This window comes from Salvelinus fontinalis, chromosome 6 (assembly GCF_029448725.1).
Source record: "Salvelinus fontinalis isolate EN_2023a chromosome 6, ASM2944872v1, whole genome shotgun sequence".
Taxonomy (NCBI): domain Eukaryota; kingdom Metazoa; phylum Chordata; class Actinopteri; order Salmoniformes; family Salmonidae; genus Salvelinus; species Salvelinus fontinalis.
In genome coordinates, this window is record NC_074670.1 from 30,084,572 (window position 1) to 30,112,425 (window position 27,854).

General features: G+C 41.5%; 2 protein-coding genes across 2 annotated transcripts; both read right to left on the reverse strand.

The window, feature by feature from the left end:
• Window positions 1–7,737: 7,737 nt before the first annotated feature.
• On the reverse strand, window positions 7,738–22,335 carry LOC129857603 (metaxin-1-like). The gene is made up of 8 exons (XM_055926034.1): window positions 22,201–22,335; window positions 13,578–13,647; window positions 13,040–13,119; window positions 12,092–12,184; window positions 11,320–11,502; window positions 9,067–9,143; window positions 8,792–8,949; window positions 7,738–8,660 (listed from the first exon to the last, which is right to left on the reverse strand). Exons 1-8 carry the CDS (start codon window positions 22,294–22,296, stop codon window positions 8,419–8,421), a joined length of 999 nt encoding a protein of 332 aa, XP_055782009.1. The 5' UTR covers window positions 22,297–22,335; the 3' UTR covers window positions 7,738–8,418.
• A 2,109-nt stretch (window positions 22,336–24,444) lies between these two features.
• On the reverse strand, window positions 24,445–26,571 carry LOC129856700 (uncharacterized). Its single transcript, XM_055924432.1, has 6 exons — window positions 26,401–26,571; window positions 25,983–26,279; window positions 25,564–25,869; window positions 25,334–25,453; window positions 25,182–25,210; window positions 24,445–25,049 (listed from the first exon to the last, which is right to left on the reverse strand). The coding sequence occupies exons 1-6, from the start codon at window positions 26,450–26,452 to the stop codon at window positions 24,972–24,974; spliced, it is 882 nt and encodes a 293-aa protein (XP_055780407.1). The 5' UTR covers window positions 26,453–26,571; the 3' UTR covers window positions 24,445–24,971.
• Between the last annotated feature and the right edge of the window lie 1,283 nt (window positions 26,572–27,854).

Below are 27,854 nucleotides of genomic sequence, written 5' to 3' on the forward strand. Positions count from 1 at the left end.
TTATTCTGTATGTAAATCTGAGATACTCATTTAGTATGATATGTTACGTTTCGTATGGTATTTGTGGATGTCCGTCATCCATTTTGTATGATATGTTACGATTTAGAAAATGTAGAATATGCTACGAATTTGCAGTGTACATTATGTTACGAATTCTAATTTGTTGTGGCTAACATTAGCTAGGTGGCTAATGCTAGTTAGCTGGCTAACTTTAGCTAGGATAGGGGTTATGGTTAAGGTAAGAATTAAGGTTAAAGAGTTAAGGTTAGGGTTAGGGTTAACTAAAAGGGTTAAGGTTAGGGGAAGGGTTAGCTAACATGCTAAGTAGTTACAAAGTAGCAAAAAAGTAGTAAGTAGTTGTTGCTAAAATGCTCAAATTGTCCATGATGAGTTTCGAACACACAACCTTTGGGTTGCTAAACGTTCGCATTATACACCCAACCATCCACCCCAGATCCCAGAAATGTTCCACACACATAAAAAGCGTATTTTTTGCACAAATGTATTTACATCCCTGTTAGTGAGCATTTTTCCTGTGTCAAGATAATCCATCCGCCTGACAGGAGTGGCATATCAAGAGGCTGATTTAACAGCATGACCATGACACAGGTGCACCTTGTGCTGGGGGCAATAAAAGGCCACTCTAAAATGTGCAGTTTTGTCACATCACAATGCCACAAATGTCTCAAGTTTTGAGGGAGTGTGCAATTGGCATGCTGACTGCAGGAATGTCCACCAACATTTTTGCCAGAGAATTTAATGTTCATTTCTCTACCATAAGCCCCCTCCAACGTCATTGTAGAGAACTTGGCAGTACGTCCAACCGGCCTCACAACCAGACCACGTGTAACCACGCCAGACCAGGACCTCCATATCCGGCTTCTTCACAAGGGATCGTCTGAGACCAGCCACCCGGACAGTTGGTTAAACTGTGGATTTGCACAACCCAAAGAATTTCTGCACAAACTGTCAGAAAACGTCTCAGGGAAGCTCAACTGCGTGCTTGTTGTCTTCACCAGGGTGACCTGACTGCAGTTTGGCATGATAACTGCCTTCATTTGAGAAATGCTCACCTTCGATGGCCACTTGCATGCTGGAGAAGTGTACTCTTCAAGGATAAATCCCAGCTTCAACTGTAGCGGGCAGATAGCAGACAGCGTGTATGGCATCGTGTGGGCGAGTGGTTTGCTGATGTCAACATTGTGAACAGAGTGCCTCATCGTGGCAGTGGGGTTATGTCATGGGCAGGCATAAACTACAGACAACAAACACACTTATTTTTTATCGATGGCAATAAATGTCGCAAGGATTTGTACACCATTCCTGGAAGCTGAGAATGTCCCAGTTTTTCCGTGGCCTGCATACTCACCAGACATGTCACCCATTGAGCATGTTTGGGATGCTCTGGATCGACGTGTACGACAGCGTCTTTCAGTTCCCGCCAATTTACAGCAACTTCGCACAGCCATTGAAGAGGAGTGGGACAACATTCCAAAGGCCACAATCAACAGCCTGATTAACTATGTGAAGAACTGTGTTGAGGCAAATGGTGGTCACACCAGATACTGACTGTTTTTCTGATCCACGCCCCTACCTTTTTTTTAAGGTATCTGTGACCAACAGATGCATATCTGTATTCCCAGTCATGTACTCATAATATACAGGAAACGATCGCCTTACGGCGAGGATAGCTGTGCTTCAAGCCCAGCTTCAGACGCAATCGTTAGGCAAGGGTAATTTCAGTGTAGGAAAGGAAGAAAAAGCATCTGTGCCACCAGTAAGTACAGATACTAACGTTAGTATAAATCCCCCCGCACAGTCCCCGCAGCCGGACAACTTTCTCATGGCTTCTGGAGGGAAATGCTGTAGGAATGCTCAACTGGTGTCGCTCATTCAGCCGACAGAAACTTTCAACCGATTCTCTCCATTAAGTAGCGAGTCGGAGTCTGAGGCCGAGTCTTCTCTTGTCTCTACTCCTCCCGTTACGGGGTCTGAGACGCCGAAGGCTCCCACCATTAGCTCTGACAAATTGAAAACCCTAGTCATTGGCGACTCCATTACCCGCAGTATTAGACTTAAAACGAATCACCCAGCGATCATACACTGGTTACCAGGGGTTAGGGCTACCGACGTTAAGGCTAATCTGAAGATGGTGCTGGCTAAAGCTAAAACTGGTGAGTGTAGAGAGTATAGAGATATTGTTATCCACGTCGGCACCAACGATGTTAGGATGAAACAGTCAGAGGTCACCAAGCGCAACATAGCTTCAGCGTGTAAATCAGCTAGAAAGATGTGTCGGCATCGAATAATTGTCTCTGGCCCCCTCCCAGTTAGGGGGAGTGACGAGCTCTACAGCAGAGTCTCACAACTCAATCGCTGGTTGAAAACTGTTTTCTGCCCCTCCCAAAAGATAGAATTTGTAGATAATTGGCCCTCTTTCTGGGACTCACCGACAAACAGGACCAAGCCTGACCTGCTGAGGAATGACGGACTCCATCCTAGCTGGAGGGGTGCTCTCATCTTATCTACCAACATAGACAGGGCTCTAACTCCACAATGAAATAGGGTGCAGGCCAGGCAGCAGGCTGTTAGCCAACCTGCCAGCTTAGTGGAGTCTGCCACTAGCATAGTCAGTGTAGTCAGCTCAGCCATTCCCATTGAGACTGTGTCTGTGCCTCGACCTAGGTTGGGCAAAACTAAACATGGCGGTGTTCGCCTTAGCAATCTCATTAGGATAAAGACCTCCTCCATTCCTGCCATTATTGAAAGAGATCGTGATACCTCACATCTCAAAATAGGGTTACTTAATGTTAGATCCCTCACTTCAAAGGCAGTTATAGTCAATGAACTAATCACAATCTTGATGTGATTGGCCTGACTGAAACATGGCTTAAGCCTGATGAATTTACTGTGTTAAATGAGGCCTCACCTCCTGGTTACACTAGTGACCATATCCCCCATGCATCCCGCAAAGGCGGAGGTGTTGCTAACATTTACGATAGCAAATTTCAATTTACAAAAAAGAAAATTACGTTTTCATCTTTTGAGCTTCTAGTCATGAAATCTATGCAGCCTACTCAATCACTTTTTATAGCTACTGTTTACAGGCCTCCTGGGCCATATACATATATCTCTGAGTTCCCTGAATTCCTATCGGACCTTGTAGTCATAGCAGATAATATTCTAATTTTTGGTTATTTTAATATTCATATGGAAAAGTCCACAGACCCACTCCAAAAGGCTTTCGGAGCCATCATCGACTCAGTGGGTTTTGTCCAACATGTCTCTGGACCTACTCACTGCCACAGTCATACTCTGGACCTAGTTTTGTCCCATGGAATAAATGTTGTAGATCTTAATGTTTTTCCTCATAATCCTGGACTATCGGACCACCATTTTATTACGTTTGAAATCGCAACAAATAATCTGCTCAGACTTCAACCAAGGAGCATCAAAAGTCGTGCTTTAAATTCTCAAGACAACACAAAAATTCCTTGATGCCCTTCCAGACTCCTTCTGCCTACCCAAGGACGTCAGAGGACAAAAATCAGTTAACCACCTAACTGAGGAACTCAATTTAACCTTGCGCAATACCCTAGATGCAGTTGCACCCCTAAAAACAAAAAACATTTGTCATAAGAAACTAGCTCCCTGGTATACAGAAAATACCCGAGCTCTGAAGCAAGCTTCCAGAAAATTGGAACGGAAATGGCGCCACACCAAACTGGAAGTCTTCCGACTAGCTTGGAAAGACAGTACCGTGCAGTATCAAAGAGCCCTCACTGCTGCTCGATCATCCTACTTTTCCAACTTAATTGAGGAAAATAAGAACAATCCAAAATGTATTTTTGATACTGTTGCAAAGCTAACTAAAAAGCAGCATTCCCCAAGAGAGGATGGCTTTCACTTCAGCAGTAATAAATTCATGAACTTCTTTGAGGAAAAGATCATGATCATTAGAAAGCAAATTACGGACTCCTCTTTAAATCTGCGTATTCCTCCAGGGCTTAGCTGTCCTGGATCTGCACAGCTCTGCCAGGGCCTGGGATCGGGAGAGACACTTAAGTGGTTTAGTACTATATCTCTTGACACAATGATGAAAATAATCATGGCCTCTAAACCTTCAAGCTGCATACTGGATCCTATTCCTACTAAACTACTGAAAGAACTGCTTCCTGTGCTTGGCCCTCCTATGTTGAACATAATAAACGGCTCTCTATCCACCGGATGTGTACCAAACTCACTAAAAGTGGCAGTAATAAAGCCTCTCTTGAAAAAGTCAAACCGTGACCAGGAAAATATAAAAAACTATCGGCCTATATAGAATCTTCCATTCCTCTCAAAAATTTTAGAAAAAGCTGTTGCGCAGCAACTCACTCCCTTCCTGAAGACAAACAATGTATACGAAATGCTTCAGTCTGGTTTTAGACCCCATCATAGCACTGAGACTGCACTTGTGAAGGTGGTAAATGACCTTTTAATGGCGTCAGACCGAGGCTCTGCATCTGTCCTCGTGCTACTAGACCTTAGTGCTGCCTTTGACACCAACGATCACCACATTCTTTTGGAGAGACTGGAAACCCAAATTGGTCTACACGGACAAGTTCTGGCCTGGTTTAGATCTTATCTGTCGGAAAGATATCAGTTTGTCTCTGTGAATGGTTTGTCCTCTGACAAATCAACTGTACATTTCGGTGTTCCTCAAGGTTCCGTTTTAGGACCACTATTGTTTTCACTATATATTTTACCTCTTGGGGATGTTATTCGAAAACATAATGTTAACTTTCACTGCTATGCGGATGACACACAGCTGTACATTTCAATGAAACATGGTGAAGCCCCAAAATTGCCCTCGCTAGAAGCCTGTGTTTCAGACATAAGGAAGTGGATGGCTGAAAACGTTCTACTTTTAAACTCGGACAAAACAGAGATGCTTGTTCTAGGTCCCAAGAAAGAAAGAGATCTTCTGTTAAATCTGACAATTAATCTTGATGGTTGTAAAGTCGTCTCAAATAAAACTGTGAAGGACCTCGGCGTTACTCTTGACCCTGATCTCTCTTTTGACGAATATATCAAGACTGTTTCAAGGAAAGCTTTTTTCCATCTATGTAACATTGCAAAAATCAGAAATTTTCTGTCCAAAAATGATGCAGAAAAATTAATCCATGCATTTGTTACTTCTAGGCTAGACTACTGCAATGCTCTACTTTCCGGCTACCCGGATAAAGCACTAAATAAACTTCAGTTAGTGCTAAATACGGCTGCTAGAATCCTGACTAGAACCAAGATATTTGATCATATTACTCCAGTGCTAGCTTCCCTACACTGGCTTCCTGTTAAGGCAAGGGCTGATTTCAAGGTTTTACTGTTAACCTATAAAGCGTGACATGGGCTTGCTCCTACCTATCTTTCCGAGTTGGTCCTGCCGTACATACCTACACGTACGCTACGGTCACAAGACGCAGGCCTCCTAATTGTCCCTAGAATTTCTAAGCAAACAGCTGGAGGCAGGGCTTTCTCCTATAGATCTTCATTTTTATGGAATGGTCTGCCTACCCATGTGAGAGACGCAGACTCGGTCTCAACCTTTAAGTCTTTACTGAAGACTTATCTCTTCAGTAGGTCATATGATTGAGTGTAGTCTGGCCCAGGAGTGTGAAGGTGAACGGAAAGGCTCTGGAGCAACGAACCACCCTTGCTGTCTCTGCCTGGCCGGTTCCCCTCCACTGGGATTCTGTACCTCTAACCCTATTACAGGGGCTGAGTCACTGGCTTACTGGTGCTCTTTCATGCCGTCCCTAGGAGGGGTGCGTCACTTGAGTGGGTTGAGTTACTGACGTGATCTTCCTGTCTGGGTTGGCGCCCCCCCTTGGTTTGTGCTGTGGTGGAGATCTTTGTGGGCTATACTCGGCCTTGTCCCAGGATTGTAAGTTGGGGGCTGAAGATATCCCTCTAGTGGTGCGGGGGCTGTGCTTTGGCAAAGTGGGTGGGGTTATATCCTTCCTGTTTGGCCCTGTTCGGGGGTATCATCGGATGGGGCCACAGTGTCTCCTGACCCCTCGTCTCAGCCTCCAGTATTTATGCTGCAGTAGTTTGTGTCGGGGGGTTAGGGCCAGTTGGTTATATCTGGAGTACTTCTCCTGTCTTATCCAGTGTCCTGTGGGAATTTAAGTATGCTCTCTCTAATTCTCTCTTTCTCTCTCTCGGAGGACCTGAGCCCAAGGACCATACGTCAGGACTACCGGGCATGATGACTCCTTGCTGTCCCCAGTCCACCTGGCCTTGCTGCCGTCCCAGTTTCAACTGTTCTGCCCGCGGTTATGGAACCCCTACCTGTCCCAGACCTGCTGTTTTCAACTCTTAATTATCGGCTATGAAAAGCCAACTGACATTTATTCCTGATTATTATTTGACCATGCTTGTCATTTGTGAACATTTTGAACATCTTGGCCATATTCTGTTATAATCTCCACCCGGCACAGCCAGAAGAGGACTGGCCACCCCTCATAGCCTGGTTCCTCTCTAGGTTTCTTCCTAGGTTTTGGCCTTTCTAGGGAGTTTTTCCTAGCCACCGTGCTTCTACACCTGCATTGCTTGCTGTTTGGGGTTTTAGGCTGGGTTTCTGTACAGCACTTCGAGATATTAGCTGATGTACGAAGGGCTATATAAAATAAACTTGATTGATGTGAAATCCATTGATTAGGACCTACTGAATTTATTTAAACGAACTGATTTCCTTATGTGAACTGTAAGTCAGTAAAATCTTGCATGTTGCATTTATATTTTTGTTCAGTGTAGTCTATGAGACCAGGCTGAAATGTGTTAGATCAGGTGCAGCATGCTCTTTCATCTTTCCAAGCACCCCTATTCCAGATACCCCAAACGTTTTATAGGCCTATCACAATAGTTACTACACAAAATAACATATCTCCTCCACACAATATTAAAGAATGTATGTTTGTGACCCATTTCCTATTCACACTATAAAAAATGTGTGCTATATATTCATGCTACAGGTGTTCCCCTCAATATGGGACCATCCTCATCTTTAAACCCCACATCCTCATTTTGGCATATATTTATTGTATCGGGTTCTGAGGGTAGCTTTGAATGTGTTTGGTTAAGATTAGGCAAGTAATCCCAATTGGTTAAGGTTAGGCAGGTTCAGGATTTAGATTAAGTTTAGGAAAGAAATGTGATTGGTTAAGTTTAGGGTTAAGGTGTATGGCAACCTGTGTGTAACATTAGTTCTGCTCTCAAAACAAGATTGAATAAGGTTAACTCTTGCATTACAAATTTACATACCATAAATGATTTATCTCCAACAGGCTGGCTACCTTTAAGAAATTGAAAAATAGAAAGACAATGAGTTTCTTGCAACTCTGAATTAGACAATAATGTAACCCTGTATGGCTGGAGATCAACAGTAGCCTATCATCCTAAAGCAGGGGAAGCCTTTACACAGCGAGCAGATGTATTGGAACATTAAAGTGATTTATTGAACTTCCCTGTTTCTTTTATTGAATGATGCTTTGACTTGCTGCAATGCAGGAATAGGGCCAGCACAGTCTTCACTATAGCACACAAATTGCACTGGGGAGGGCAATTTCCACAAGATTTTGAATCGGCCTGGAAACATTTCAAAGCCCCAAACTTCAGGCTTGGCCCTCAAATTCATGGTAGGTGAAGAATTATAAAACAGTTCTCACCCTGACAAGCAATAATATGAAAAGGATATAAATCAAGAAGTCACCCCTTTATTTCCTCTGTTGAAATTATTATTAAACATCTAGAGACCTCACACACTGTTTACTGTGGTGGAGATTGTGATTATTTTGGCAAGTGTTCAGAAAGAATGTGCTAATGCTACTAAGAATTCAGTAACAATTACATTTTCACAAATGCTACTTGGGATTTGTTCCCTCAATAATATAATTTACACACGAAAGTATAATCAGTTGGATTAGATAAAGCACCAAGAAATTGAGAAAAGCAAAGCAACGTCATGATTTGGATCTATGATTATCGTGCAATGGCAGAGTCAAAATAAAGCAGAGAAAACATCCAAACATTCTCCAAGTAAGACATCGAAGCACTCTTGGTGCATGTTGAAGCATCTTAATGTATATTCCCACAGTGCTGCTCCTCCTCTTCATCGTACTCTACGGCTTTGGCCCAATCAAACACCAACCCCTTGCCCCTTCTTCCTATTGACTCCTCCTCCAGGATCTGAAGGGATTGTTGAGGCATCAGCAGTAGAGTAAACATTCCACCTAGTCTAGAAGGCTAACTGGAGTTTCTGCCATATTGGTTAACACCTTTCCAGTCATTCCAGACTGCTGAGGGAGCGTCAACGAAGATTTAGGCATAGAGACAGGAGATCAGTTTTGATTTGCGGCCGTCTCCTCCTCCCCATCCTCAGCCCTCCTCCTCCCCATCCTCCTCTTCCCCGTGGGAGGAGAGTGACCTGAGACCTGGGGAACGATGGTCTAGTGCCTCCTGCTGGACGTGTTGAATAGCCACAATGCCTGTGAGGAGGGCGTAGCTCAACATGGCGCCCAGGGCAACCAGGACCGACAGCAGCTGCTTGCGCCTCTTACCAGGCTCGTTGTCAGCGTCACCCCCTTCAGGCTGGGAGGACACCTTTCGACTGACACCTTCTGCACAAAAGATAAACAAGAAAAAGTGTGAGACATGGAATTCACAAGTTAACAACAATAGCAAGTTATATAATAGATATCATTGAAGACAATGTCATACTGCATGTACAGTATGTTATGCGGTCCCACACCTCGTCCCTCGCTGGGGAAGTAGAGCGCCAGGATGTTGGAGCAGAAGTGGCTCAGGTTGTCCAGTGACTTGAGGTGCTGCTGGAGTCTTGCATTGGGCAGTTTCATCTTCAGGATGGGCACCAAGTAGCCAAAGACAAAAGCATCCAGAGATGAAGGTCTGAAAGGAACAGCGTCATGTAGTTAGAGATACATATGGATGCCATGCAAGTGAATTAAGTTGAGGTGCTGAATTCCCAGTTTAATGTCGAGGTAGAACCTCTCTGTGTGGACTTACGAGTCTCCGAAGAAGAACTTGTTTGAGCCCAGCCTCTGCGAGATAAGGTTCATACACTCCATAGCATCGCGGTACAGCTGGAGAGAGAAAGGTGTTGACAAACCGACCTCAGGCCAAATTCTCACAATTTTGAATCATGATATATTCCTTATTATAAACTGGGTGGTTCGAGACCTGAATTCTGATCAAATCAAAGTTTATTTGTCACGTGCGCCAAATACAACCAATAGTGCAAAAAAGGTATTAGGTGAACAATAGGTAGGTAAAGAAATAAAAAAGAAATAAAAACAACAGTAAAAAGACAGGCTACAGTAGCGAGGCTATAACAGTAGCGAGGCTATGAAAGTAGCGACACACTACATACAGACACCGGTTAGTCAGACTGATTGAGGTAGTATGTACATGTAGATATGGTTAAAGTGACTGTGCATATATGATGAACAGAGAGTAGCAGTAGCGTAAAAAAGGGGTTGGCGAGTGGTGGGACACAATGCAGATAGCCCGGTTAGCCAACGTGCGGGAGCACTGGTTGGTCGGCCCAATTGAGATAGTATGTACATAAGTGTATAGTTAAAGTGACTAAGCATATATGATAAACAGAGAGTAGCAGTAAAAACACCTGAGGTATATGAGACCGTATACCACGGGTATGACAAAACATTTATTTTTACTGCTCTAATTACATTGGTAACCAGTTTATAATAGCAATAAGGCCCCTCGGGGGTTTGTGCTATATGGCCAATATACCACGGCTAAGGGCTGTGTCCAGGCACTCCACATAGCGTTGTGCGTAAGAACCAGTGGCGGATTTAGGCATAGGCGAAATGAGGCGGCATCTTGCCGGGGGCATGAAGCGCCTGTACAAAAAAAAAAAAAAATCAGAAAAGTGACATTTGCGCGATCGGTTTTCTATCGCTCATTTGCACATCACGTCAATGATATCATGTCACCATGTGGGACTGTGGGTCAATTAACCTTTGAGTGGGCGCCCTGATTCTAATTTTGTTTGTGTGTTTTTTGTTAGGAATACGGTAATAGTGTAATAATTGAATTCTCTTTTTTATTTTTATTTATATACTATAATTTGTTTCTATTTGTCTTTGTTACTTCTTTTTGATAATTAAGAGTCTTATTTTTGTATATATATTTATATTGTCGTTAAATGTTATAATTATTTGTTGTTCCAAATGTCTGAATAAAAATTACAGTTAGTGCAGAATGGTGCTGAAGGGGGGGGTTCACCCAGGGAGCCATACAAGCTAGAACCGCCACTGATAAGAACAGCCCATAGCCATGGTATATTGGCCATATACCACACCCCCTGTGCCTTATTGCTTAAATTAACTTCTGCAAGAGGTTATACCAAAACACTTGTCTAGGGTCAGCTTTCCGCATCCATATTCAGATCTTTAACCACTACAAGACTGAAAAAAGGTACCCTGGACCTGAGCCGTGTATGTAGATAAGCTTTGCCCTGGACCAGCGCTTTGGTAAACAAGTCGAGTTCCCATGACAAGCCTATAAACCATTACGTCATCACAGGGAGCAATGATGTCTGAAGCATGCGTCAGCTCAGCTATGGAGGCAAGTCCAATGTTCACACCTCTCTCAGCACATGGTTTAATCACAGTGTAACACCTCCAATGGCCCTATTCACACATTCTTTTTTTGTTTGTTGATAACCTATCCCAATTCACACACTTGGAATTCTATGGCCATTTTTAGGTGTTTTTAATGAAAAGTAGTAGTCTAACTTGCTAACAGAAGTGGTATATTTAAAATGTGTGTTGTACAAGACCACACTGGACAAGAACTCAAAACCAACACATGTGGTTGGCACTCAGGAAATAGTCTTGAACCTCTTTTTTTCATTTAAAAAATGGTTTATTGCTTTTTACTGTTCACAGGTGTTACCGCATGGATTTCTTCCTCAATGCATGACTGCATGAGTGCCAACTGCATATTTTGGTATCAGGTGACATTTTTGCAGAGTGATGCTTTCTCAACAATATATGTCTCTAAGGTTTTTCCTTCATACCATTAAAAAAAAAAATCACAGTATTATTTTTTACATTAAGAATTCTGTATAAACAATATAAATGATATGGTACCAATACAGTATGTCCCCCCATACTAGACTGATTGCAAAGGGCCCCATAATAAAATGTTATTTGGAAAGATTAGAAAGACTATTAAAACAACAAATGCCTTTGGGTGTACCTACCTACCTCCTCCATCTCCCCCTCAACTCACCTCCTTCTCCACCTCCTCCCCTGCTGTCAACTCTTCGTCTCCCCTGACCAGCCTCAGCCTTTGCAGCTGCTGGCGCTGGATGCTGCCGGGCAGGAAGAAGTTCAGAGGGAATGGGGCGTGTTCCGCGTGCCAACGCCGAGTCACCTCCACATAGTTCTTAGGATCAATCCACCGAGTATAGACCTAGACCAGAAAGAGAGAGAAGCACAAAAGTGTGAAAGAGATGCAAAAGGGCTTCTACAAGCTAGAGGTAATGACATAGTAGTCACTATGAATTAGAATCCTTAGGATATTCAGATTTTTCAAACAGACACAAAATACAGCAGTGGAGCTACACATTTTGGCATTGAGAGCACAGTGGCTGTTTATCCCACTTCAAAGTGCTGCAGGAAGCCACAGGTTGTTCCATGTTGACACGGTTCTGCTGGCACAGGAAACAATGTTTGAGGTATTTCTTTATAGGACACAATAAGGCACCAGGTATAATTACCTACAATCTTTCTAGCGAGACAGAGAGAAGCGAGATTAAGTAGGACAAAAACGCAGTATGCGGTTATATGACAAAATTATAATAACTTTTTGCCATAATCGGAGTGATGTGGCACAACCCAGTCACTAGCGCACAACTAGTGATATCTTCCACGTCATCTCATTCTTGCAGCAATGTCTTCTACAACCTCGTCACTCATTCTGTCCACAGACACGCTCTCTATCACTCCCTTCAGCCCCCTCCCTGTCTGTCTTGTTCTCTCTGAGTAACTGTGATCCTCACCAGAGCTGGCATCAGTTTTTCCTCCAGGAGTGAGATGAAGGCCAGAGTGTCTGCTCCCTCTTTGGCAGACAGGTCAAAGTCGGCATTGTATTTCTGAAAGATAGGCTCATATCACAACACACTTCAGGCATTTCATCACCTTTCACGAACATCACCGACAGGATTCACAGACCACAACATCTTAAACTAGTCTTGCTGTTGTCAGGTATTCTAAATCGTTTTTAAAGCCCTTATGGAACAATACCATGAGCCGCCTTGGCGCGATTACACCATTAGCACTGTCAATGTTCTCCGGAAACCCATTCAAAAAACTGAAAAGATACCTCTATGTGGAGGCCTTTATGGGACTTCTGGCAGTCTAGGTGTTCTGGGTCAAGTGTTTACCATCTAACCTCATGACTGCAGGGCAGTCAGTCTGAAATGGTGCACGCTGGGGTCAAGAAGAACTCAACATGACTGGAAATCTTAGAGAGATTCTCTCTCTACCTCCCTCTCCCTCCCTTGCTCTGGAGGGTAAAATGAGCAGTTTTTGACTGACTTTGGGAGGTTTGTATGGAAACCCCACCATCCTTACCCCTTTACTGTCTAATCCTTTGGGATGATCTCACCAGGGTTTCCTCCCTGTTCGCTCACATTGACACCACAACAGCACTTATCAATCTGCGTTGCATTGTGGTTTCTAACATCTCTACTGCAGTAGCTCACAACCCACCTACCAGTCAGGGGGCAGTAAGTATCTTGGCTAATGGGTTCCATCTGGGCATTAGTTGAAGTGTGCATTTAATTGAACTTGGGGGATGGGAGGAAAGATCATAGGAGACATAGCTTTTTTTCAATGGGAAATTGGATCATAATTCACTTTAAGCAAGTGTGAAACAGCGCATGGAGCAGCTCTTTCAGACAAAGAGGAGGACTGTGCTGTACATGAGCAGGCGGACTCTCTGTCACCTGTTTCCTGAGGTGGATGATGATGTCACTGGGCCGAGAGAGGCTCCCATTCTCGCTGGTCTTCAGGGCAGGCAGGGAGCCTAGCAAAGGAGAAAAATGCATCATAAAGACGGGCACCTCACAACACCACTCATTAACAGCCACTGTTAATGTGACCATTACAGACCGATGGAGAGAAAACAGGAGAGTGGGATAGAGAGAAAATCTAGAGATGAAGAAGAGAGAAAAGGCAGAGGAGAGCCATTGGTGAAGAGAGGGAAGACATTAAGTCTGGAAAGTAAGAATCAAGAAAAACATACTATACAGATGGAGAAATAATATAGTAAGTTAAAGGAATAACAAGAACAAAGTGAAAAGGAGATATTTTCTGCTCATTTTATAGAGAGCACATTTCCTTCCATTCCATTTCTTAGTCTCAATGTGTTCCCTTTGATTATAGGAGAATATGCCTAGTTCTGAAGTAAATTAATGCAGCCATGTTTCTCGAGTTGAGACAAAACAATATAAAAAGGACCTAAAAAAACTAAAGACATCTTACCGGTGGGACTTCTCCAGGGGTTGCCGATCTTGTGAAGTTTGAGGGGTGCGCCTGCAAACTTTGCATAAGCCTGAAGGGAGATGATTAACAGATTAACGCTGAGCTAAAACATGTTGAGCCAGACATACCTTAGTTTCCACAGCCTTGTATAAAAAAAGCATCCGGGAAGCATCCAAGCTAGGCCCAAAATAATTCCACTGACATAAAGGGAGGGGGAGGCAGGCATGAACACCTCAATTAAGGAAGACCCTTAGGAACCAATGCACAGCATGTAAAAACAAACATTAAGCATATAAACAACATGATTGTGTGATAGGCAGCCTAACTCTAGACACCACAGACACCAGGCTATACTCCATAACCTTTAGCACCACAGCAAAGTCTGGCCTACCCGGGCCAAACCCTAACCCGGGCGACGCTGGGACAATTGTGCGCCGCCCTATGGGACTGCCAATTACGTCCGGTTGTGATACAGCCTGGAATCGAACCAGGGTCTGTAGTGACGCCTCTAGCACTGAGATGCAGTGCCTTAGACCGCTGAGCCACTCGGGAGCCCCAAAAATAAAACACCCGAAACAAAAAGGATGAAATTAAAGGTTGACACTAGGAATGAGACATTGAGCCTTCTGAAAAGGATGGACAAAAATATATACTTTGCGCAGGTGCAAAATAGCTAATTAATTATTTGTAAAAACCTGTCCCTAATCACTGTGGACGGACATAAACACCTGTAGATGTAACAATGTAGATTACACAATACTGATTTTTATCAATGGGAGGGGAATTTCTTGCATTAGACTGTTCGGATGGAGATTATGGAAGAAAGGATGTGGAGCCTGCCCTGCCTGAAAGAGTCCTGGAGCATGCAGTGTGCGTAGGCAAGGGAAGGGAGTGGCAGGTAGCTGAGCCAGTTGTGATGGAACAAACTGTTCCTGAAGAGATAAGTAGCCTATAAGGAGATTGAAAAAGTAGAAGGAAAACAGTACAAGACCAGAGTAAAAAAGGCTTGCGAAGGAGAAACTTCAATAGACCTAATAGAAACAGAATAGGTGTCTAAACATAGCCTACATTCTCAAACTAAGATCAGGGCTCAGATTCACAAAACACTTCTTACACAAAAACTTAAGCTTTTTATGAAAAAAATATAAGTTCATAAGATAGTTCGTAAGTGCAATTCCTCAACAATATCTTAAGATTTTATGATTTTCTTACAAACCTCTCAAATATCTTCTTAAAATGTTTGTTGCTAGGCAACTAATTTAGCTAGCTATCTAGCTAGCAATGGCAATCATGTTAGCATAATTCGTAGTGAGATTGCTGTTACTAAAACATGTTCTTTGGTTTAAAATAATCCATACAGAAACTTTCAGATGAAGTTTGTGAGTGAATTAAACATGTTCAATCGCTTTCATGAGCTTATTCTCAGACTGCCCAGAGTTTAGAACAAGGGTTTAGCTATCTTGGAATTAAGAACAAATCAATAACTTTATTTTCAAGAATCAAATTTCTTCTTAACTTTTTGCTTAAGGAAGAAACATAATAAATAGAGAAAGAACATTTCCAATAACATTTTTGAGGAATAGCAACTTTGCTTGACTTTCTTCATAAATCTATAGTTATGGAAAAAATGTCAGTTAAGAAGAAATTTCTTCTTTAAGGTTGTGTCAATCTGGGCCCAGGTCACCATTCATGGAATGGTCCTTCATTTCCGCTTACTGTGTCCTGCACTCACAAGGAAAATCCTATTCCAGAATGAAATAAGCAAACAGTAATCGACTGCATTAATATGCCTTTCAATGGATCTCAAAGCAATTGTTGTATTGCAGCAGACTTGATACAAAGTAGCCTAAAGACACATTGCACTATAGATTGACAAGGCAAATGCGCACAGCAACATTTATGATTGTATCTGGCTGAAAGATAGCCATACATAAAATGACATTCCTATAAATGTGGTTTGGCAGAGGTGAACAGGTCGACCTGACTGTGCTTGCAGACAGGTGTGACGGGACGTAATCTCATGGAAAAGAAGAGGTAATTCCTTCAACAGTGTCCGCAAGTACTTTACAAACCCCACTGTCAGCTGGCCCCAGGGCATTAAGAATGGCCTTAAATGTTTTAATGTATCCTATAATCATCAAAACCGATAACACATAAAATAATTTATATACAGTCATTCAATACCTTTCACCTCAGAGAAGAAATATAATCATGTAATTTAGGGTCTGCCCACAATAATGACAAACTGATCATATCACAATCACAAGCAGACATTTGTATTAAGTCAAGCACAGTACACGACCGTGGCTTATTTAGATTGTACAATGTACAGCAATAGTATCAACATTGGGCCTGGTGCTCCACTGTGAAGGACAGATATCACTTCAGATTGAAAGAAAAACTCATTCAAGAAGGCAGAACTAGATCTTCAATAATGGAATAGCCAGTGAAAGTTAAGAGAGGAATGGAGAAAAGCTGAGGTTCTCTCTGCAGTTGACCAAAGTCACCCAACCAAAATGTCATTAAACACATCAAAGGCTGACATCATGGCTACAACTTTATTAGGAAATTCCTCAACTTTTTATCTTTGGTTGTAAACCCGAAGACTAGCTAGACTGAAAATAAAATTCATACCTACCCTACAGGTCTAAAACACATAACTAATATATTGGTAGGCCTATACAGATATGTAGCCTAGGTGAAGGCCTTACTAGAATGAATTATTGTGCATACTGCATACCATAACACACACACACAAAACATAAGGAACACCTGCTCTTTCCATGACAGACTGACCAGGTGAATCCAGGTGAAAGCTACGATCCCTTATTGATGTCACCTGTTAAATCCAATTTAAAATCAGTGAAGTGGAGGAGATTAGTGAAATAATGATTTTTAAGCCTTGAGACATGAATTGTGTATGTGTGCCATTCAGAGGGTGAATGGGCAAGACAAAAGATTTAAGTGCCTTTGAATGGGGTATGGTAGTAGGTGCCAGGCTCACCGGTTTGAGAGCGTCATGAACTGCAACGCTGCTGGGTTTTTCACATAACCGTTTCCAATGTATCAAGAGTGGTCCCCAACCCAAAGGACATCCAGCCAACTTGACAACTGTAGGAAGCATTGGAGTCAACATGTGCCAGCATCCCTATGGAACACTTGACACCTTGTAGTCCATGCCCAGACAAATTGAGACTGTTCTGAGGGCAAAAGGGCTGAAACTCAATATTAGGAAGGTATTTTTAATGTTTTGTACACTCAGTGTATATACTATACAGTGCATTTGGGAAAGTATTCAGACCCCTTCACTTTTTCCACATTTTGTTACATTACAGCCTTATTCTAAAGTGGATAAAATAAATCTACACACAACGCCCAATAATGACAAAGTGAATACAGGTCTTTAGAAATGTTTGCAAATGTATTAATTTAAAAAAAGAAATACCTTATTTACATAAGTATTCAGACCCCACCGTACTCTCCTCTGCATAAGAGACTACAAACAGGTGCACGTAATTGAGTGCTAGCCTACATTGCACTGCCAATCATTTTTTTCCCATCATTGCTTAATAAAACAGAGCAACACACTTCTCATCTGAGGAATGTAAAGAGAGACACTGCTTTTCTGGATATGAATGCCACTTGCCTGTAGTAGTATGAATGCCACTTGCCTGTAGTAGAAAAACATAGGCTACTACTGAATGTGTTTAACAAATAAGAGGGCTACCAGTGGATGGGTATCACTAGACTAGGGTTAGGCTAAGGGCAATTTCACACTAAAAGAGTGATGCTGAGATTCTGATTTTTCACTTTAAAATGTATGCCAAACTTTGCATCTGCACTGTTCTTCAAGTGAATGTGTTTTTGTATCGTTAAAAGTAGACCCTATGCATAGAGTTGTATGGTTTGTTTAACTTTACAATCATTGTTTTTGTTTGACCTATATTTTAAAGTGAAAAATCTGAGTCTCAGGATCAGTCTGTTACTAACTAAACATCAATCTCTTACATGATGTTCTAATTAACTATGCTTACTATGATAATTAGACTAGCCATTGGCAATAACGTACGCTATAAACATAAGCTAATCCAGCAGTAACCATCAAATAGATATGCTAATGCTGTCATTTTTAAATAACAAAAAAATAAACATTTTTAAAGAAACCTTCCAGATTCTCTTATTCACTTTTGCAATTTCCTAATAGGTGGAATGTACAGACCTCTAGCCTAAATGCAGTGACATTTTGCCAGTTCACTAATGGAAAGAATGAGCTCTGTGAATGTGACACATCATCAGACACAAATCTACCCAGTTGCAGTGAAAACCCAGGGGGCATCCTGGAAAACTCTGAATGAAATTGCTAATTTCCAGACAAGAGTTTGTCCAAGAGTATGATGTGTCACTAACATGGCTCCAGTTCAGTAGCCACTTTGTGGTTTCCACCACACTGAGACACAAACTAAAAGCAAGCAAGATGTGCATTTTCCAACCACCAAAAAAAATATCAGGGGAGGAAAGTCACTTTCCAGACCCACATTTGACATCTTGTTCCATCCAGTAAGATGTGGGTCCAAAATACAAACATTTTAAAAAAATGGTTTAATGTCTGAAAATTTGCCAGGAAGGAAAATGTAGTTTATGATGCTCAAATCTGGTTTAATCAAGCCTGCAAGGTAATATAAGCTGTCATATGTGGCTTGTGAACACATCAGTCATTTAACTGAACATGCACAATGGAAATATTGTGGTTTACAGTAATACATTAGATGTTTTGGGTGGCCTTGTATTAAGAGAAAACCAAATGGAACATTATTAGGTTTTACATTGTAGGAATGTTCAGCTAAATCAAAAACACTGCTTCCAGTCAGATACATACAACACAATCTTTGGGGTTTGTACAGTCGTGGCCAAAAGTTGAGAATGACACAAATATAAATTTTCACAAAGTCTGCTGCCTCAGTTTGGATGATGTAAATTTGCATATATTCCAGAATGTTATGAAGAGTGATCAGATGAATTGCAATTAATTGCAAAGTCCCTCATTGCCATGCAAATGAACTGAAAAAAGCTTGTCCGGAGAAGACAAGGTGAGCGCTACTATCAGTCCTGTGTCATGCCAACAGTAAAGCATCCTGAGACCATTCATGTGTGGGGTTGCTTCTCAGACAAGGGAGTGGGCTCACTCACAATTTTCCCTAAGAACACAGCCATGAATAAAGAATGGTACCAACACATCCTCCAAGAACAACTTCTCCCAACCATCCAGGAAAAGTTTGGTGACGAACAATGCCTTTTCCAGAAACTCCCCAGACCTTAATCCTATTGAGAACTTGTGGTCAATCCTCAAGAGGCGGGTGGACAAACAAAACCCCACAAATTCTGACAAACTCCAAGCATTGATTATGCAAGAATGGGCTGCCATCAGTCAGGATGTGGCCTAGAAGTTAATTGACAGCATGCCAGGGCGGATTGCAGAGGTCTTGAAAAAGAAGGGCCAACACTGCAAATATTGACTCTTTGCATCAACTTCATGTAATTGTCAATAAAAGCCTTTGACGCTTATGAAATGCTTGTAATTATACTTCAGTATTCCATAGTAACATCTGACAAAAATATCTAACGACACTGAAGCAGCAAACTTTGTGGAAATTAATAGTTGTGTCATTCTCAAAACTTTTGGCCACGACTGTATACATGGGTACCATGAGAACTGTACCATGATGGACATACCTGGAATTTCCTGTAAGAAACTGAGGGGGGAGCGAAAGCCAGTTACAGTTGCCTCTGCTGCATTGTAGCTAGAGGCTTGGAGTTAGTTAATAAAGCCATATCCCCTAAAAGCTGTGTATAGAGTGCTACATGTAAAACAAAAGGCACCAGACAATAGCCTTAAGAATAGCCTTATCTTCACTCCAGATGTCTTCCAAGATTGCACACTGCACACATTCCTTCATTACTTCCTCCTCATTTGTCAACTTTAGGGCTATAACGTTGGGAGGGTAGCCGAACACCTGCATGATCTGTGTGGTTAATCATGTGTTAGGCTATGCTGCATTCCTATGTTGAATTTATGGATTAGGATTGTAATGTTCATAATTCATGATTGACAGGTAATCAATCACATGTTCAAACATTTGGCACCAGTAGTTAGGGATAGCCTACAAGATGACAGGTCATAAACTGTCCAGTCCAGATCCTAATAATTATTAGGATGCTTTGGGTGTCACAACATGTAGCTAGTTGCTTTAATGCCATTGTTTCTGAATCTAGGCCTATTATTATAGCTGTGTTGCAGAATATTGTACGGCAACACACACACACATTTGTTCTACTCTCCTTGTGGGGTCAGTTGAATGCATTCAGATGTACAACTGACTAGATCCTTTCCTTTCTAAACAATTGATTCCCATTCAAAATTCTATTTTCCCTAACCTTAACCCCAAAACCCTAATTGTAACCCTAACCACAAAGACTAAAATAGCCATTTTCCTTGTCCCCACAAGTATAGTAAAACCAAAAATACTCACACCAGTGGTGGTCGGTGCAGTTTAGGAATAGGGAGGACTTTTTTATATTTTTTATGAGCATGGCCATTTCTATTACAGCGTATTGGATGACTGTCATTACCATTCCATTCACCCAGCTCAATGTAACATTGATAGGTTTAGGCTACTACATGATACAAAAATGTGCCCTATACCCATCGTTGCTACAACCTAGACTACAAATGAAAGTGTATAATGTAGGTGCACAGGCTGAGAGACAAATTGGAGTACTCGAGGTGACAGACTGTGACACATTCAATACCGCCTGGAACAATCTTGCCTGTATCTAGCTGATCGGAGGTTTAATCATTAGTCCAAACAGTTTCTATTTGACAAATTCCTGTAGGTCCATCCCCGTTTCGTTCCGTTTAAGAAACATTTTGCAACAGAAATCGTCGGAATGAATACACCCCTGATCACCCGCACACACAGTTCACTTTCATAGCAGCCCCATACAGCATCGCAATGCTCGTTTAATAAATATTTTCCGCATCTACGCGGTCTCCTCCTGTCTACTTTTCCCTTCACTTGTGGACTTCAGTGCACAACACAACATCTGTCTGTGACCAGGCAAAAAAAATAAAAATAATAATAAACTCTACAAGCCAAACCGTCATACCATAATCGCTAAGGCTAACCGCTACACAGCCTACATCGTTGTCACCATATCAGTTAACGTCATAGTCAACATAGCTACTAGAACTAACACGTTAGTAAACCCATAATACAATCCATGTGTACAATCACACAGTCCAGTGAACAGCAAGCAGTTTAGCAGTTACACAGACGGGCTCCAGCGGCAATAAATTAATACAACCGAAAGCTTACCTTGACTAGGATCGCCTTAGCTAACTAGCCAACATAAAAATAGCATTCCTCTCTGTTTGAGTCAGGTTGTTGAGTAGGCTAAATTAGCTGCATTAGCTAGCTAGCTAAGTAAGTGAAAGGTAAACTAACTAAAAAAAAACATAGCTAGCTCCCCCTCGCTCACTATGCTACTTCTCCTTAATTTTTGAATATTTTTTTTTCTAAAAAACTGTTAAACTATTGTCTTTCTCTCTGAGTCAACTACTCAACAAATGTTATACACTGCAGTGCTAGCTAGCTGTAGCGTATGCTTACGGTACTAGATTAATTCTCTGATCCTTCGATTGGATGGACATGTCAGTTTATGCTGCAAGAGGTCTGATAGGTTGGAGAACGTCCTCCGGAAGTCATTATAATTACTGTGTAAGTCTATGAGTGAGAACCATGAGACTCCAAGGTTTAAATTGAAGTCAATGTACCCAAAGGAGGACGGAAAATAGCTGTCCTTTGGCTACACCATGGTGCTACCCTATAGGGTGCCGTTAAGGCTACTGTAGAACTTCATTGCAAAACACTGTTTTAATCAGTCATTTGGTGACGTGAATATATTTAGTATAGTTTTATCATCTAAAAATGATAACTTTATATATGTTTCACTATTTGTATTTTTCTTAAATTCACTGAGTAGGATGGTCCTCCCCTTCCTCCTCTGAGGAGCCTTCACTGAGACACACACACACAGGCAGGTAGAGTCTGTACTTACAGCTGTTTACCTACACCTGCTTGTTTTCATTGATTTAGTTAGCGAGGTACATTCGACTATCTACATTCTTGTGAGATTTATTTGCAAATTGCCAGTGCATGCTGCTGTTGTTGCTAGTTAGCTGCCGTTAGCTAGCTAAGTTAGTTAATAACCTTTTCTTACATAAGACGCCGCTACAATAACGGGTCGATAGCGACAATTGATAACTGGTATAAGTTAGCCAGATAGCCAGTCGTAGATACTAATGTAACAATGTTCACCTTGCAGTGTAATTACATGGTAGCAGCCCATATAACGTTAACTATCATGTAAATATACTTACTGTTACGGTGAAATGTTTACGACAAATAGCTAGACAACTAATAGATAGCCATGTCAGTAAGGGATGTGATGTTCAAGCCAACGTCATGAACATTGACATTAGCTTGCAACTGAATATGAAGGCAGCCAAGCTGTGCTATCTTGCAATGTTGATATTTCTGGAATTACATCATAATAGATATCTTACCAATACAATTAAACACTCAGTGTCGACAGATGGTAAACCCCAATCGCCTTCCCAGCAGTACAGCTCAGAGGTTGCCATATGCGAGGGGACTGCCATCTTGAAATAATTGAACGACCTTTCACTCGGAAGTGATACCTCTCGTTGCCACTGACAACGTTTACATTTATTGTCTCGACTCCGTACTTCAAGAACGTTCTGTCTAGACGTTTTTGAAACTAGCCACCCCGGCCCATTGATAGAGTCCTTTGATATCAAAATCATGTCTGATTAACAATATTCTGTCTATTACAATGGAACTTTGAACAACATTTGCCATTAGAAATATAATTCAACATATGTGCTCCCCCTATGTTTTTGTGGTGCAATATTTATCAGAATGTTGTAAGTATTCTATAAACAGTGGTCAAATTGGTCCAACAAACTGTGGTCAACTCTCCGGACTGTCTTTTCCAAATATTTGGAGCAGGACTTTGACCTGGAAAATGTTTCCAGTGTCTATGTCAGAATAGATTTAGCAGATGTTCTGAATAAGGATAGTGTATTTTTTCTTCTAAACCAATACATGGCTTTTTAATGTGTTTGAGGAAGATTAATGCTGGAATATTTCACTTTAACAGTTAAAGAGGCTTTTGTACTTTTGATATCTGTGGATAATGAAAGAAACTCACGCAAGGGATAATTCATACCTCTATATGTTCTTAAGAGTGGTACTGTAACAAGAACTTTGAACTCAACCTGTCTATCCATAGGGCAGAATATAAAATATGAATGAATGAAACTACTGTATAATCTATATCAAATGCTTCTGTTTTACTTTCTTTCACTCACTCAAGATTAATGTCAACAGGTCTACTACCTACAATGTAAACATTGATAGAAGGAGAAGACAGGGAAGATGATCCACCTAAAGGCAATGTTTTAACCCACCCGACGGAGCTCTTAAACATGAAAATCATGCTGTGTCTGTTTTGCAACAAACTCAGCTCAGCAGCTGGCAGAGCCCGTGCCAAAGGGACATGCACAAGCCATGACATCATCAAACCGAGCAGGAGGAAAGGAGTTCACGCATTCCTATCAAGACGGGGGGAAGGGGGCAGGAGCCAAATATCACCATTCCTTCCTTCCTTACAATGGTTCCACATCTAGTCCCTGCACACATTGAGAAATGTTAACTCCTCTCCCCAATTCCCCTCAATTTTCCTCCCATGATCCTATACACTGATTATCAAACAGTCTACATATATGCTCAGTGTGAACACTTATTTTATAGATAACACAACTGCATACCCCTCAATCTGACATTACTTTAAGAAAGTCTAATGTGAAAGCAGCTGGTTGATCTTTTGAAGAGAAAAGGGGGACTTAGATAAAGTATTTTAGAGCAGTCTATATACTGGTCAGTTTCTAAAACTCCAATGTTTTACAATGGCAGTTAAAATGTCCAGGTTTGTGGTTTATGGACTGCTATGGCACCTGGAGGGTTGAATGGCCTCTGCTTACTCAGGGAGCATTTAAACAGAAACTAAGTTACACCTCTTTACTACCTTCTGGTGGACAGTGACTGCAACATAATGATGTGTCAAGTGAAGGAAACTGGTACAGCCTACAATACAATTATTGATTGTATTGCCTGTGTGTATGGGAACCATAAACTAATAATACAGAATATGAATACTGTATAGGTTGGGGCGGCAGGTAGCCTAGTGGTTATAGTGTTGGGCCAGTAACCGAAAGGTTGCTAGATCAAATCCCCAAGCTGACAAGGTAAAAATCTGTCGTTTTGCCCCTGAACAAGGCAATTAACCCACTGTAATTGTAAACAAGAATTTGTTCTTAACTGACTTGCCTAGTTAAATAAATAAATAGATAATACATCAATTATTTCCACTCTCAAATAGCTTGTGTTTGGGTAAGACCGTCTGCTAAAATGATGTAAATCTGTGGGTTTGGTGCAACATCACAGAGATGAAAGATGCTCCATCATTTAAGTTATAGAACGCACCTAACTTGTGAGATATTTTTAAATACTAAGAGGCAGAGCATTTGGACAAAAATGCTTACCATCAAATGGAGCTGTGCTGTTGTACTGGCTGAGCAAGTATGTTGCAACAACATTTATGTTGGAGATGAAAAAGATTCCATCTGAGACCCATTTTTATTGCTGACTATTATCACAAAAATCTAATCAGCATATGACTAGAGAAATTAGGTCACTCCATAAATTAAACTTGTATTTGTCTTTAATGTAATTTACATTCGGCTATTATTTCAACAAGACAAATGATTTTTAATCACAAAGCTTGTAAAATGACTACACAATCTGACTACATTAGTTCCTTATTCTAAAGGCAAAAATCCTTACATCATTGACTCAAATAAGTAGGTCAGAAAACATAAGCAAGAAAGCACAGGAGCATTTTGACAAACCGATGACCCTGAATGAATAAGCACTTCTTTTATGTTTTTGTAGAAAATGTAATTCACATGTAAGGTCTTACTAGGGCAGCTTTAGCCTACTTATATTGTCTGTTTTAGCTGCGGCTGTAGGTGTAACAGTATAACTTTAAACCGTCCCCTCGCACCGACACGGGCGCGAACCAGGGACCCTCTGCACACATCAACAACTGACACCCACGAAGCGTCGTTACCCATCGCTCCACAAAAGCCACGGCCCTTGCATAGCAAGGGGCAACATTACTTCTAGGTTTCAGAGCAAGTGACGTAACTGATTGAAACGCTTGTAGAGCGTACCCGCTAACTAGCTAGCCATTTCACATCCGTAACATAGGTAAGGGTCTCCCACGACCAGCTCCAAACTTTAAACTGGCATACTGCACCTCAGTCAGACCCTGAATGACAAGAAAACACCACCATCATCATTAGAAATAGTAATAGTAGAAAACGTAGTGATAGTATAATCTCACAAAAATAATACTTAGAATAGTATAATACACAAACATTTATTTAAAAAGTTTTTTTACCTGTGCTCCGTCCTGGTTGTGTTTCTTTCCTTTGGAAATATTATGATACAATATGTTAAAGATACTGTTGATAGCCTATATAATATACTGCTGCTATAGATGTAGAAAAGTCATCAATCATGAATAACTAATCAAATACAAACAGTACTTACGATGGTCGTGTCTCAGTCTGCAGACATACAAGGTGATGATCATCACCACAATAGAAAGAAGGATACACATGCCGCCCAAAGAGATGGCCAGAAACATTCCCTGTCTGGACCGCTCCATTCCTAAAAATGCACAATTTGTTTTGACACATAAGAGTTCTACATCATTTTAAACTTATACAAAGAGACACTCTAAACAAATGAACCCATAGCCCTGGGGCGATCTCTCTTACCCATCCTGCTGACTGTCTTGTTCATCTTCACCCCACTGGTACTCTCCATAACACAGGTGATCTCTTCACCTTCAGCCCAGGTATGGCCAGGTACAGAGAGCTGGACTCTGACACTGGCTGGCTTCTCTGACAGAACCTCAGGTAAACGCTCTGAGGACTGAACCTTCCCCTCCACCTCCCAGTACACCCTGGCCTGACTGGGATCCAGTCCAGACACCAGGCACATGAGTGGGACTGGGGATGAGGGGACCTCCTGCCAGTCCACAGGTACCAGGACCTCCAGAGTAGCGTCAGAGGTGATAGGGTCTGGAAGAGAGAAGACATTACATACATGACATGGCATAACTACCAAATGTATACCTCCCAGGACTAGAAAATATGAACACTAATATAAACCATGGAGAAGCATCTGATCTTACCAGAGACTTCCAGCACACTCCCATTGCCCATGTTCAGCATGGCACCATTAAGCAGAGCACAGTAGAAGATGCCCACACTTGTCCTGTTGGCATTGATGATGTTCAGGAGGCAGGCCTTGTTGGTGTGGACACTGTAGGTTTTTTGAGGCCAGAGTGTGAGCTTTCTCATAGGTCCCACTTGCACCCATACAATATGAGAGCATTCCCCTCCCATTTCACTGATGTCACAGTGAAATGTCACATTGGTACCCTCTGCCACTGTTAGTGACCCCGGGTACTGGTATACCACTCCTCCTGCTGTGGGAGAGCATACACATAGTTAAAAGTCTGACTATAGAGACTAAATCATCTGCAACTTGATATTTAATGTACAGTCATATACAACAATAGTAGATGTTGTGCATTTCAATAATCTTACCAACAATCAAGTGTGCAAGGAGAAATGTCACCTGCATCCAACTTGAACACATCTTTAGGGTGAGGTGTTGTCACTCAGTAATGATGGTGGAGTTGTAGCACACATATCAAGTGCCAAACTGCTGAGATTGCCAAAGAGTGCGGAATATCTATGTACCGAAATAGGTCACCAACTCACACCACTCCTCCATCATTGCAGACAACAGAGCAGCACTGACTCAAGTCATCACATGGCTTAAAATGTGCTTCAACGTGATGCATGAATAATGTCGCTGTTCTACAGCCTGGGGTATCATACACACACTTTTATTTTTTTTAAATCAATGGAATTTTCCTCACACAAGTGAAAACAGTTGTAATATATTACCCCATATTTCTGTTCAAGAATCCAGGTTTACTTTCAAAGCCTCAGGATTGCAAGCAGGATTACACTTTTTACATCAATGTTGTTGTGAAATAGGGTGGCAGAACAACGTGAGTGGCGAATGTGCCAAGAAGTACAAAGAAGGTTAATCCACTTGGCAGTGTTTGTATTATAAGTCACCTCCCTGTCCTCAATGTTTCGATACCCTGACATCCCAGTACACAGAACTGTAGCCTACATGTCCCCAACTACGTCACATCTTGTTCCCTGACCTTTATATATGTCCCATCTATAGGAGAGAGGGTGTGCGCGAGAGAGAGAGGGGGTGGGATTGAGGGGGATAGGGAGAAAGAAAGTTGTGTCACAATGTGTATTTGATTACTGTTATCAGGGAGAAAAGGTCTCATTGTTGCAGGTTGTAGGCAAGCTTAACCAGCTAGTTTACGTTGCGTAGTTGTTTCAATTGCATTCTCGCTTGTGTTTCTGGAAAAATAGAACAGTCAGTAGGCTAACCACTGCATGTCCTTAATTCAGATACCGCAGTCATCTGTTTTCTGAGTAGAAGACAAGGGTTCCACATACGGATGAGGGGAATTGTGAATGGCGTGCACAATCTTCCTTACGAAAGTCAGTCAGACTGCAGTTAGAGTGCAGTATAACTGTAGTATGCTGCAAATACTGGGTCCAAAATAAAAACTTTTTTTTACTGCAGTAATTTTGCTGTGTAGATATTCTGCAATCACTGCGTCCAAAATACCACAGTCGACTGCAGTTTCAAAACGGAAATATTTTTTTGTAAGGGTTTCCTGTTGTTCAATATCAATTTCAATGAATGATACACACCCATTTATTCTGGAAAGATATAAATGATTTTAGTACAACTTTTAGTACAAGACTAATCCTATCGTTTATCAAAATCAAAGGGTGGTTTATGTTTTTGTTGTTATTTTAGTCTTTGCAAACATCATGTCGACCTCATTGGCTGTCAGTCCTTGCCATTGCTCCATTTATGAATTTGAGAGTAGTTTCCCTCAGTTTACTAAATAGTGGCTGTGTCAGGCTGTTGATTTTGCCTCATGCATTTTTTGTGC

Coding starts and splice junctions, on each gene's coding strand:
- LOC129857603 (XM_055926034.1), bottom strand. CDS start 22,296: ATGGCAGTCCCCTCGCATATGGCAACCTCTGAGCTGTACTGCTGGGAA. Junction 13,648..22,200: donor CTGAGTGTTTAATTGTATTG/GTAAGATATCTA, acceptor ATCTCCCTTCAG/GCTTATGCAAAGTTTGCAGG. Junction 8,950..9,066: donor AAGTTCTTCTTCGGAGACTC/GTAAGTCCACAC, acceptor TGTTCCTTTCAG/ACCTTCATCTCTGGATGCTT.
- LOC129856700 (XM_055924432.1), bottom strand. CDS start 26,452: ATGTGTTCAAGTTGGATGCAGGTGACATTTCTCCTTGCACACTTGATT. Junction 25,870..25,982: donor GAGTGTGCTGGAAGTCTCTG/GTAAGATCAGAT, acceptor TCTCTCTTCCAG/ACCCTATCACCTCTGACGCT. Junction 25,211..25,333: donor CAGACTGAGACACGACCATC/GTAAGTACTGTT, acceptor ATATTTCCAAAG/GAAAGAAACACAACCAGGAC.